This window comes from Chrysochloris asiatica, unplaced genomic scaffold (assembly GCF_000296735.1).
Source record: "Chrysochloris asiatica unplaced genomic scaffold, ChrAsi1.0 scaffold00434, whole genome shotgun sequence".
In the NCBI taxonomy this organism is placed as follows: Eukaryota; Metazoa; Chordata; class Mammalia; order Afrosoricida; family Chrysochloridae; genus Chrysochloris; species Chrysochloris asiatica.
This window is the reverse complement of record NW_006408952.1, coordinates 645,532-658,344: the sequence shown is the minus strand read 5'-3', so window position 1 is coordinate 658,344 and position 12,813 is coordinate 645,532. Positions and strand designations below refer to the sequence as shown.

The 12,813-nt window shown below is 40.5% G+C and overlaps 1 protein-coding gene across 1 annotated transcript in view; it reads right to left on the bottom strand.

The window, feature by feature from the left end:
- Positions 1 to 4,625: 4,625 nt before the first annotated feature.
- Positions 4,626 to 12,813, bottom strand: part of TMEM150C (transmembrane protein 150C) — a 34,324-nt gene continuing 26,136 nt past the window's right edge. The window contains exons 5-7 of the mRNA XM_006876946.1: positions 11,900 to 12,027; positions 9,227 to 9,404; positions 4,626 to 5,069 (exon numbers count right to left, since the gene is read on the bottom strand). Of these exons, the coding sequence (XP_006877008.1) occupies positions 4,861 to 5,069; positions 9,227 to 9,404; positions 11,900 to 12,027 (515 nt within the window). The 3' untranslated portion in view covers positions 4,626 to 4,860. The remainder of the gene's footprint in view (positions 5,070 to 9,226; positions 9,405 to 11,899; positions 12,028 to 12,813) is intronic.

The following is a 12,813-nucleotide window of genomic DNA, read 5'->3' as shown; positions in this document are numbered from 1 at the left end:
GAAAGATGAGGCTTTCTGCTCCCGTAAAGATTTACAGCCTCGGAAACCCTGTACAGGGTCACTATGAGTCGGAACTGACTCCACGGCACATAACAGCAACAGCAACATTAGCTTCACATTCTTCCTACTGTATATCGTTTCCTTGCCATGGTTACAATCCCCTCCATGCATCATCAACCAACCAAAGTGTATACCCTGCAAGCCTGCCCTCCTGTCGTCAGCACACAGCCCCTCGACCTCTCTCAGTTCAAAGTCCCCAGCCACTCCATCCCTCCACATAATCATCTCTGCCTCCATCTTTGACATCACTGCTTCTCTGGGTAGGGTTCTGCTCTCCACTCTTCTTCCTTGATGTTCCCAAGGGACCTCTGCAAAATTAATCACTCCCCTCTTTTTGCCACAAAATGTCTACCTTTACATTTCCAACACTTACAAACAGTCCTGATAACAATTATTCATTACTGTATTGCAAGAGACCTATCCGTATCTCTTTTCATCAGCCCCTCCTAGACAGATTGGGTACTACTCAGTGGAGATTCTACCTTATTCAACACCTTCAGGATCTAGGTTCCCTCTTGAAAGCTTGTAAGCCAGTCACTTCTTACCTTTGTAGTCTCCCCAGTGTCCAAGTTGCCCATCCCTGTCCACTCCATCTATGGAGGGGGTGAGAATGATCCTCGCTGTGAAGATTTATTCCGTTTTGAGCTACTGCATCCATAGGTGTAGGTCAAGTTCATCAAATTATATCTGATTACTCTTTTTTTTTTCCTCTTCTTTCTTCTTCTAGTTGAGCTCTGATCATCCAGTCATTGAAGCCAGGTCAAGTGGGTATTATCTGCAAGTGTGGGTGTACTTATGCATGTGCCTTCTCTTCCTATCAGCTGGACTCTTCACTCTCCACTCTAGTCCTCTGTGGCTATGTCACTGACTCTGGGTTCGAGTCCCCAGTTCTTGCCACACTGCTGGCCAGCCAGGTCTCTACTCAGGTTTATAGGAGTCTATTGAATGTTGTAGGGCTTAGCTTGCAGCGTCGTTGCTGTTTTCCCCTCACTTCTCCTTATCAGTGAAGAACATGGTCACCAATCAGAGCATGTACTCCCATTGCATCTTAAGTCTTAGAAGGAGGTTTGCCCTGAGGGGACCCGACCACTTGCCTTGACGTCTCCTGAGTGAGCCACTTGTTTGTTCTTGTATTAATCAGTCGGTCTGCCTATATTGTTTTGTGTTTTTCCTGTCAGTGTTTCTTTCAAGAAGTATCTTCTGTTTTTCTGGCCATTCCAGGCTGGTCTGCTTGTCCTTTCAAGTGGAAATTTCCCACCTCAGAAGATTCTGGTGGATATGTTCTTCTTTTTTTTTTGGATATGTTCATTTTGACAATGAATGCAACACCATTCTTCTTCAATTTGTTATTTCCGTCATAGTAAACCATGTGGGGAATATACATTTTAGATGCAGCTAGGCTTAATGGAAATGCATTTCTCTCATTTTAATTATTATTCAGATAGTTCTTCATAGCTGTATGAGTTATTTGAATGTTCTAGTCCAGTCTCATAGCTGGCCCCTTTTCCTTATTTCTGTGTCATGGTGAATTCTTTCATGATTCTTGCAACTCCCACTTGAAAGGAATGACAGTGACCAAAGATGTCTTAAAAACCTAATGTGTATTATGAACACATCACCAGGTTGTCCACAAACAATTGTTTCTCTCATTTTAGGTGACACACTAGGCGTTCCCTTCTCTGCCACTCTCAAGATATGGCTGTGCGATTTGCTTTGGCCAATGAAACAACTGCTTAGTTATATTTGTCATTTGCTAGCAGAAGTTTTAGAGTCCTGGTGTGGTACTGTAGTATGAAACACTGGATTGCAGGGTCGGTTTGTACCACAAGGTTGGCAGTTGAAGCTCACCAGCTGCTCCTTGGAAGCCCTATACAGGTTCACTATGAATCAGAACCAACCCAATGGCACTTAACAATAACAGAAGCATTCAGAGCCTGTGTCACAGTTTCTCGGCTGTCGGCATTTGTGGAAGTATGTATTGTAGTGAAGCCTCTATCAGCCTAGGTCTGAGTCACTGCAGCAAGCACAGCCCCTTTCCCCCACCACTGGCCCTGAGAGTCATATCGGATGCAAAATAAATGTTAGCTTTTATCATTGGAGCGGAATTCAGTCTAACCTGACACAATGCCTAAGGCCAAAAAATTAACAGTGGAGCTCCAATCACAAGTTCCAAGATGAGAGTTTTACTTTCTCCTAAAAGGGAAAAGAAAGCCAAAAAGTAACAAATAAATCTTTACCTCACTGTCGGTTCTCCATTAACTAAAAAACCATCACATCTTTAAAATGTTTACATTGCTTTACAAATAATTTTCTTCTAACTGGGATAGTTTCTTCTTCAAGAGACTTGAACTATCAAAAATGAAGTTTAGTGCATTTAAGGCTTTGTTCTCTGGGCCATCTGCATTCGATACTACCGAGATGCTTGTTACAAATGCAGATTCCCTGGTCTTGGCCTCTTCAGTGAATGCTGTAGTTAGTTCCTAACTCCTAGGAGCTTCTGTAATCTTGGTCTTTAATGTAACATTCAAGTTCCTTGTCAACAAAATGTCTCCCTGAGTTTAACACATGTTTTAATAGTGGAGTAGAAATATTAGCTTAAGAAACAAGGCCATCACAATTATGCAGAAAAGAATTTTATTTAGTGGTAAGACCCCAATGGATAATGTCAGTTTGCCCAATTCTGCTCAAATGTGCTATTAGATATACTGTTAAGAAAGTGTACAGTGCATCACCAAAAGCCATTTAATTTGGATTGTGTACAGTAAAAGAAAACTTCGTAAACCTTTGTCCTTTGATATAATATAAAAATGAAAAAAGAAACAAATGCAGTATTCAAAAATAAAAAAACTGTCACCTTGGACTATTTACAGTTAAATGTCTTTTTAGTAGGAGAATACTCTGCTTGTTTTCCTCACATTTTCCATATACCTTACAAATAGTCTCACTCCCCCATCTGACCCTTATTCCTGAGTTCTTCCATTCCTGTATCTCGTTACAGTTTTCTGTTGGTGTTATTAAGTGCCATTGAGTCAGTCCTGACTCAGCAACCATGTATAGGGTTTCCAAGGAGGGGCTGATAAATTTGAACTGACGACCTTGCAGTTTTAACTAACCTTGTAGTCAAGTGCTTATCCTACAGTGCCACACCAGGGCTCCTATTTTCTTGAAAAGTTCTCACTCAATTTTGAATTCTTCCTCCTTACTTACAATTACTTCTAATTTGATTCAGCAGACATTTATTGAGCACCTAAGATGTGCCAGGCACTGTCCTGGGAGGTGGGGATAAATACAGAGGGAAAAAGGCATTGATTCCCTCCTCAAGAAGTGCAGACTTTGGGATAACTGGGAAACAATGGAAATCCCAGACCCCTAGCAAGTAAACTCGGGGATTTCTTGAAACAAAATGCATTCATGGAGGGTCTGTCAACTTGGCCCACTCTGACGTTTTTGGGATTTGGAATTTTGCTCTTTTAAGACGCACAGCCTCAAAAGCCTCAGCTACCATTTGAAGGCTGGAGTTCTGAACTCTAGTGGGTGGGAACTCTTCTGTGGAGAGTAGTAGGGAACCAGCTGCCTGAATTTGTGTTTTAGGGGAGGGTAATTTTTTATTAGACTTTTAGAAATAACTAGTTTGAAAAGCCCTTAATCCACAAATGATACTGAATCTGAGCAATAGATACATTTTAGGGAACACCCCCTGATTTGGACTTGCACCAAGAGGCTCTAAAAGTCCTACCTTTCCTAAATGTCTAGTAGGAGCTGTTGTTATTACTTCCAAATATATTTCTTTGCACTTTTCTTTGTCCATTTTCTTAGTTTCAAATGTACAAGCAGCAAATAAAGCCTGAAGGTGAGTTTTTTTTGTTTGTTTTTGCTTTTGCTTTTATCAGGGATGAACCAAAGCAAACTCAGCCCTTGGCTTTGGTCTATATATTTTTTGCCCACGAGGTCTAGAGAGACCCATGATAGATCCTTAAATGAAAACAAGAAAAAAAGGTAAACCATGAAATTAAAGAAACAAAGCTACATGGCATACTATAGAAGCAAACACTAAACCTTACGTTCACTGCCCCATCTTGTCCCATGCTTGACAGACCATACCTCTACAAACATTCACATTTGGAAATATTTTGTAGTCACATTGGATCAAGTCTAAATCATGGTAGTGGGCTTCACTCTCACAGTTTGTGGAGTGTATGCCTTTCATTGAATTCACACAGTTCGCGGCTGAATGACAACAGATTGCGTTTTCTTGGGAAAGTTCTCCCTTTGATCCCGTGCCTTTCCACAGGTTACACCAGGTCACATCTCAAGGGTTTCCATCCAATTCAATGATACACGATTATCCATTCAAGAGTATTAGCTCCAGATTCTGAACTTCCCAGCGAGCTGGTCCCAAGTTCTTTGGATTTGAAGGCCATTTTGGGAGTTGGCATTATCCTACATGACATTTGGCCTACCCTACTCTGGTAGGGTGAACACATGTCTGAAACGTGAAGAGAATGAGAAGAGCAAGGGAAAAAGACGTGATCATGCACAAGCTTGCTCTGTCGTGCATATTTTCTCAGTGTAACAGTGTGCTATCTCGACACATAAGGGCTTGTGCTTTTTCTTAAAAGAAACAAGTCGCCCTGAAAAGCTCATTTGGCAAATGTGGCCATGAATGGATGCCTGGTGTGTGTGCGCGCGTGTGTGTATGAAAAATGTGTCATGAGGTTCTGTATCAAGTTCTGTGAGTGTGCCCTCCTGGCCTGGCCTCCACTGTCACACCCACCTCAACAGCAAGGAGAAGCTGATAGGTTACACCTGGTCGGTTTGATATTCAGAAGCTTCTGACAGGCTTTCTGAGAAGCTTAGGAAATTCTCCTGGTACTCAGAGCAAACAATCTCATAGCGATAATGCCGGAACTCCACAGCAAAAGTGCCAAAGTAAGACAGGAAGCACATGACTAAGCCCCACTGGATCCTGGCTGCATACATGTGGATGCGTTGGGCCATGAGGATGAAGTCTGGGGAGAAGCAGTCAAGGAAATCACCTGTATCAGCCACATTAGAACTGGACTCTGTTTTGGGCAGAGGTGATAGAAGTCTGGCTCTCCCTACTCATTAGCAAAACTGGTAGTTAGACTGAGCTTGCTGAACGCACATATTTAAGTGGTAATGAGAGATAGCATTACTGAGCTCTTATTTTGTGACAGACACGGCTCTAAATGCTTTCAAGGATGACCACAACCGTGTAATTGTCATCAGTTCACTTACCGATCGGGAGACAGAAGCCAAGTGGTTAAGTAACTTGTCTGAGATCACACAGGTTGTAATTGATGGAACTTGGATTTATACACAAGCATCCTGATTCACTATACACTGACCTAATAAACTACGATTAGCAAGTGAATTTCAACTCCAAAGTAATTAGCTGGCCAGAAAAATGAAATCACTGGAAATGGTTTTGGGTCATGTTGCTGTTATCTCTTAATTGCCGTCGAGTTGGTTCTGAGGAGCGGCTGGTGGGTTTGAACCACCAACCATGTGGCTAGTAGCCCAGTGCTTATTCTATAGAATCATACCATGACTCCTATCATTATACATCATTATATCTACAGAAATGATTTTAAGCCTAACAAATTGCTAATCACCTCCACATGGTGGTGGTTGTATACAGTGAAGTTGGTTCCAACTCACAGTGACCGTACAGAGTTTCTGAAGCTGAGAATCTTGTTATGCCATCAAGTCAGTTCCATCTCATAGCGACCCTTTATAGGGTTTCCAAGGAGCAACTGGTGAGTTTGAACTGCTGACCTTGCAGTTCAGACTGGCCTTGTGATCCAGTGCTTATCCTATAGTGCCACACCAGAATCTTAAAGAAGCAGAAAGCCTCATCGTTCTCCTGCTGAGTGCCTGGTAGATTCGAACTGCTGACCTTTTAGTTAGCAGTCCAACGCATTACTCACTACACTACCAGAGCTCCCTAATCACCTCCATATAATAATAATGTCCAATAGACGCCTCTTCCCCTTTAATTTTCACTATAGTCTCTCAGACAATATTTAACGGAAATAAAGAACCTGCAATAATAGCTCACTAAAAAGCCAACTATGAATGTATAAGCTAGTTTTATTCCTAGTGTCAGATTTTAATTGTGCCCAAATGAAAATAAGTAATTAAAAAAAAAAATGAGATCACGAGATGCCTATGTCTGAATATAACCTTACCTGAGATACACGGGGGTAGGAGTAGGGAGGGAGAAAGATTCTTCTTTCAAAAGGTTAATGATTGAATACATTTATTCAAAAAATAAAAAATATTCCCTTAGAATTAGTTTTGCCTCCAGAATGAGACTTAAAACTTTGGGAAATTTTCAGGTGATGTGAATATATGGAACCACTTGGCCAAACTGCTCTCCTGACTAAGTCTTGAGTCCATTCATCTGAGAACCAAACCTTTTCCCAGGTAGTCAGAAACAATACAGATCAGAGCCATTTGGTATAAGTTCAAATCTCAGGATAAATATCAAGCCTGTCCACACTACTTAACTTTGCCAATAACGTTGTTGTTGTTAAAGTGACATTGCGTTGGTTTCGACTCATAGCAACCCTATAGAGGATTTCCAAGGAGCAACTGCCGATCTTGTGGATTTGAACTGCTGACTTTGTGGTTTGCAGTCTGGTGCTGACCCTGCAGTGCCACACCAGGAGTCCTTTTTTTTTCTGCCAAATAAATAGTACTGTATTAAGTTACTGGTGAAATGATAAATCTTCAGAGCCCATCTAGTCAGGTTTTTGACCTTTTTACTTGTGAAATCCTTTATCAAGTTGCTAGCAAGCAACAAGTCTTTTAGCTTAAATTTCAAGTTCTTAAATGCTCTCTTAACTAATGTGACAACCAGTGGAATGACTGAATGGCAGTTTCTGAGGGAATAGGATAGAAAAGACTAAAATATTCCACTCATTAGAGAACATCTAAATGATAAATGTTGATTTAATATTTCAAGGCCAACTTTCTTGAAAGCTGGAAAGGTGGGATCATGTAGTGGTTATGAATGCAAGGACTGAGCCTGAGTTTCAAACTTAATCCACCACATCCCACTGGTGTGATCTTGGTCAGATGAATTTCTCTGTGCTTCACTTTGTTACCTGCTGTGATGGTTAAAGTTACGTATCAACTTGGCTAAGCCATTAGTCTCAGTGGTTTGGAAGATACTGTGTGATCATCTTCCATTTGTGATATGATACAAGCAGTCATTCATTTCAAAGGGGAGTTTCCTTGGGGGTGTGGCCTTCATCAGATATATATGGATGTTCTGGCAAAGTTTGTCCTCTCTTGATCCAACTCATCAACCTCTGACATCCAGCTCTTGGGACATGAGCCAGCAACCTGCCATCTGACCTGAAGATTTCTGTGTTCATCAGCCACATGAGTCAGGAGATGCCACTAGCCTGATGTCTGACCCATGGATCTGGGACCTGCCAACCTTCATAACTAAATGAGCCATTTCATTGAAATAAGTCTCTCTTTATGTACTTATGGATGCCTGGTGTGGCGATGTAGAATCAGCAATGGACTTTGAACCACAAGGTCAGCAGTTCAAACCCACCAGCTGCTCCTTGGAAACTCTATATAGGGTCGCTATGAATCAAAACCAACTCAACAGCACTTCACAACAGCAACTACATAGTTATATATATACACTTTACTACTATTGTTCCTCTAGAGAACCCAGCCTAAGACACCAACTAAGTGGGAAGTAAAGAGTTGATACATTTAAAACATGTTGAATAGTGTGTATTGTTTTTGTTGCATGTTGTCTAGTTGCTTCCAATTTATGACGACCCCACGTGATAGAGTAGAACCACTTCATAGGGTTTTCTTGGCTGTAATGTTTTCAGACAGATCACCAGGTCTTTCTCCTGTGGAGCTGCTGGCTGAGTTTAAATGAGCAACTTTTAGGTTAATAGTGGAACATTTAATTGTTGAGTCACCAGGGCTCCTAGGTTATAAATGTTGACTATCAATCATTATGATAGGAGTTGTGTGATTGTATTGACTATATGCTTTACCATTTGTTGTTGTTCAGTGCCGACAAGTTAGTTCTGACTCATCGCGACCCTGTATAGGGTTTCCAAGGAGCAGATGGTGAGTTTGAACCATCAACCTTGTGGTTCAAACCAACTTTGCAGTCTAGCGCATTAACCCACACCACCACACCAGGACTCCAGGACTCCACTGATTATTGTTAAGTGCTGTCCTGTTTGTTCCAACCCATAGTGACCCTGTATAGGGTTTTTGAGGAGCAACTGGTGAGCTTGAACTGCCAATCTTGCAGATGAAGCTGACTTTTCAGTCCAGTGCATTAACCCACAGCACTACACCAGGACTCCATTTAGAAACCTTTATTCCCTTCCTCTCTGATTTCCTGAGGAGGACCTGTTGGAGTGGAAACTGATTACTGAGACTCACAGAATGAATGGCTGACTTGATTGGTGGGATGTGAAATGGCCATCTTCTATTGAACCATGTTACTAATAAGAGGGGCCACTGTGCTTCATCCTAGAGCAGTCTCTCTGTCTTATCTAGAGAGTAGAGGAAAATTGTAAATGCAATGGTAGTCTATTTATAGTGAATTTACTTTCCAAAAAAGCTTAGCTATTTTCCTGAAAAACATAAATGTTTTTGTTCCTTGAATGTCATCTTAGAGTTAATAAAATAAATGAAATAACAAGCCTTTTTTTAAATGCCACAAATGATTTTTTTTTTTTTTTTTTAAGATGAGAAAAATCACAGTTTATCAAAAGGAGAACTTTTACAAGTAGTGATGAATAGAACATGGGAAACTATAGAAACTAAAATAATCTTGACAATACCAAACTCATTTTTTTTTTTTTTTAGGTTCTCCATGTGGTGCTGGAGGATAAACACTGGACTGAAAGATTGGTTTGAACTGTAAGGTGAGTGGTTCAAACTCACCAGCCGCTCCTCGGAAACCCTATATACAGGGTCACTATGAGTTGGAACTGAATTGACTTTTCCATTTTGTCTAAGATTCTGACAAGATCTGACAACAATATATCCTAACCCACTGGAGCAAGCAATTTGCTTTATCTTCTACATAGACAAGTTATCTGTGTTTTAAATTCCAGCAAACAACTGTTTCACATTCAAAGGATACAGAGGACCACACAGAGAGTGATACATGCTGACAGAACAACTCTTGGAATTCCAACTTTCCGTCCTTCATTCTTGATGTTGACTTTGAGTGTCAATGCAGCCTGGATCCAGCAGGCCAGTGTGCCAAATCCAAAGGCCAAGGAAGTCCCAACATTATGGATTTCTTCATCATTCGTGAGCTAAGGGAGCAACAAATGGCATGTGATGTCCCATTTTGTAAAGAAGACACACAAGTCACTGGAATAAGTGAGGGAAGAGGGATGAAATATTCTAATATGGAATAATACACTTTAGAAGGATCAGATTCCTTCATCTCCACTGGTTCCTTTTGTCTGCTTTCAACTGGTTCAAACTTTGAGATAAAGAAGGGAAATAAACAGCAACCTGGACCCAAAAATAATTGTCTAGACAAACTATACAGGCATTGGTAATCTAGTTCTTAAATTTATTTTCTAGAAACACTTTGAGGGAAATTAAAAAAAAAAAAAAAAACAGGAGTTACAAAAAAGAGAAAAATGTTCAAGATTCTAAAAGCATAACCCCCCCAAATTTTGTTTTCCAAGCCTAGGAAAATGAGATCTGGAATCTGGCTGTGTAGTTACTAACTAATGGTCAGTTCTAGGCAGGTCAAGATTTTATTGGCAAAGACAAGTTAATAGTACTTGTTTGTTCCCTACTCTTACAAAACATCTAGTGTGACCAAATCATTGTTGTTTTATTTTGTCTGATTTACCTGTAGTAATAAGGAGAACTGCCACCTATGAGCTTTTGCGGCACAGATATGTGTCACTTAACAACCACAATATGTTCTGTGAAATAGGACTTTATGTGATTTGAATACTATGTGAACACTATATGAGAGAGGTGGCCAGGAAGGTCACCAAGCAAGCTAGGGCCCATGCAGTGGTGCCAAAAGACTGCATTACATCTTTGGCTCCCTTTCTGCTGGTCCTACATGGTGGCAGCATGGTCTCTGAGAACCAGGCCTGGCCCCTGCCTGCTGCATCTTCCAGACATAACGCTACCAGCTCCTTTCCCTCCCTTCTTACCTGTCTTCCCCACTCCATCTCCAAGCTCCCAATGGGCTTTAGACTCATCAAGCCCCACCTGTCCCTCCTCTGCAGGCCATCAATACTACCCAGTGGCTGCCACCATGTGAATAACTGTGTCCTTAGCACAGGGCGCCCGGCTGAGTGGGGTCAAGGTCTTGGTGGAGCATCCACCTTGGTGACTCTGGTGGTGTCTGCTGTCTGCATGGTCCCTTTCTGAGGAGTGTCTGGTGGGCTCCAGGACCCCTTATCCTGCTGTAGCACATTCAGGGCAGACACAGGACCCAGAGAGCTAGTGAGAGAAAGATGGAGCTCTTTACTTAGCAAAGTATTGCAGCTACATTGCGTTCTCCCATTGGGATTTCTGAACTCTATTAGAACCTTATGGGACCACAGACATATATGCAGCAGGACACTGACCCAACAGATGTTCAGCAACACATCCCTGTATTAGGACACCCATTAAAAGATACCAGTGTGTGAAAATTCGCAGTCAAGGTTTTTATAGAGTTACTCAATGAAAAGGGACTCAGTTGGGTTGTATACATCATGGAAAACCAATTTATTAGAAATAAAAATTTATTTAAGAAATAATTATTTAAAATCATTTTAAAAATACACCTTTTAAACTATTTGGGGAAAAATGGCTTCTTCCAAAGATGAGGAAACCTCCACTCCTCTGCCCAATAGCAAAAAGCATTATTCACAACAATGTCAAATAAAAATGTCCTTCTATCCTATTTTAATAGTCAGTCTCTTCAATAGTCAATTCTCTTTTCCTATCTATACATTTAAAAATATGTGCAATTTCAAAAGACATTTTAAGTGAGATATAATTTTAAATGCCAGTGGATCATGATTTGGGGAATCTTTAACCTGAAATAACTCAAAATGGTTAATTAAATCCACCCAATCTCTAGGATTCTTCTAGGACTTTAGTAGAGAACACATTGTTTAACCAGAAATGTTTATCAAGCCCACAGTTGAGAAAAAAATGATAATTGGTGAGTGCTTTAACAACATGTTCCTGCTTCTGCAACATAAACAAGCAAATGGGAGATAGGCTTCTAGCAAACAGCCCAATAAAAGATTCTCCAGCACTAACTAACATTAAGGAGTTTAAGGGGATAAATTCCCATATACTCTCCTGATAATTCCTTGAGCCAAGATGACTCATTCATAGACTTCCCTGGTACATGTTTTTGTTAAGTGCCGTCAAGTTGGTTCTGGCTCATAGCAACCCTGTTTAGGATCCCGAGGAGCAGCTGATGAGTTTGACCTGCCAACCATGTGGTTCGCAGTCCAGTGCTGATCCACAGCACCATACCAGAAATCCAGGAACCACTTACCATTTTATAAAAAGAATTGGTGCATTTTATAAAAACTATATAGGCCATATAGTAACTAACCAGTTATTATTTTTAAGTAGTTAATATTTTTCTGTAATGATGATGATGATGATGATTTTATTGAAACTATACATACCAGAACACACCAATTCAACCATTTTCATAGCTAGTTATTTTTGGTGCAAACAAGAGATACCTCAGTGGCTATGATATTAATTAATACAGGTGAAGGCCTTACCAATGTGGGAGGGAGGTGAAAAAGGCCAAATGAAGTACCTGAAAATTACCAAGTAAGGTCATTCCAAAGGAAGCCAGACACAGTGCCACCAATCCACTAATATTCAGCCATGGGTTTAAAACTTTTGGTTTCAGTTGTATGAAGCGGAGAACTGCTATCACAAGAGCTATGGATAAAACAAAAAGTGAATAATTTCAATCATAGACTCAGGTTATGAAACAGAGTTCAAAAACTACAATGTGGAATATTAATCTTTCAACACGGTACATTTAAAATCTCTAAGCTAACAATTTTTCTTAGAAATGTATAATGCAGTATTCATGATTGCTTCAATGTTTTATTATACCTACCCAGGGAAAGGAAGAGAAGCGTTGAAGCAACAGTGATGGATATTATGCAAGGATGATAAAATTGTTAATAGCATTGTTAGAGATCTTGAAAACAAGGTCAAAACAGGAATGCAGGCTTAAGAGAGCTTTTCAGAGGCTTGGCACATGCAACAAATAAGATGGGGATAAAGACAGACCACTGGAACAACAGGGCTCATGGATACAAAGATTGAGGTATGGTTTGAATAGGTAAAAGTAGGGAAATGATGTTAAGATGCTTGGCTGTCTTTTGAATCTTGGTTTCCTTTGCCTATTATTGTAAAATAGACACTTGAAGGGGAGAGAGAGGAATAGCAGAAACATCACCAGCGAAAGCTTGTAAGTCCATCTTTGGTCTATAACTGTTTGGAATAACTAAAATGGGGCTAGAAGTTGCCCAGTGAAGGAGGCTTCCTGCAGAACCTTTGCATTGCATAAGACTATAGGTGGAATCCTGATCATCATACAGAATCTTCTGAGGTGGGACATTCCCACGTGAAAAAATAAGCAGACCAGTCTAGAGCAGCTAGAAGAACAGATGATACTTCTTGAAAGAAAGACCAGCAGAAAATAAAACAACCCAG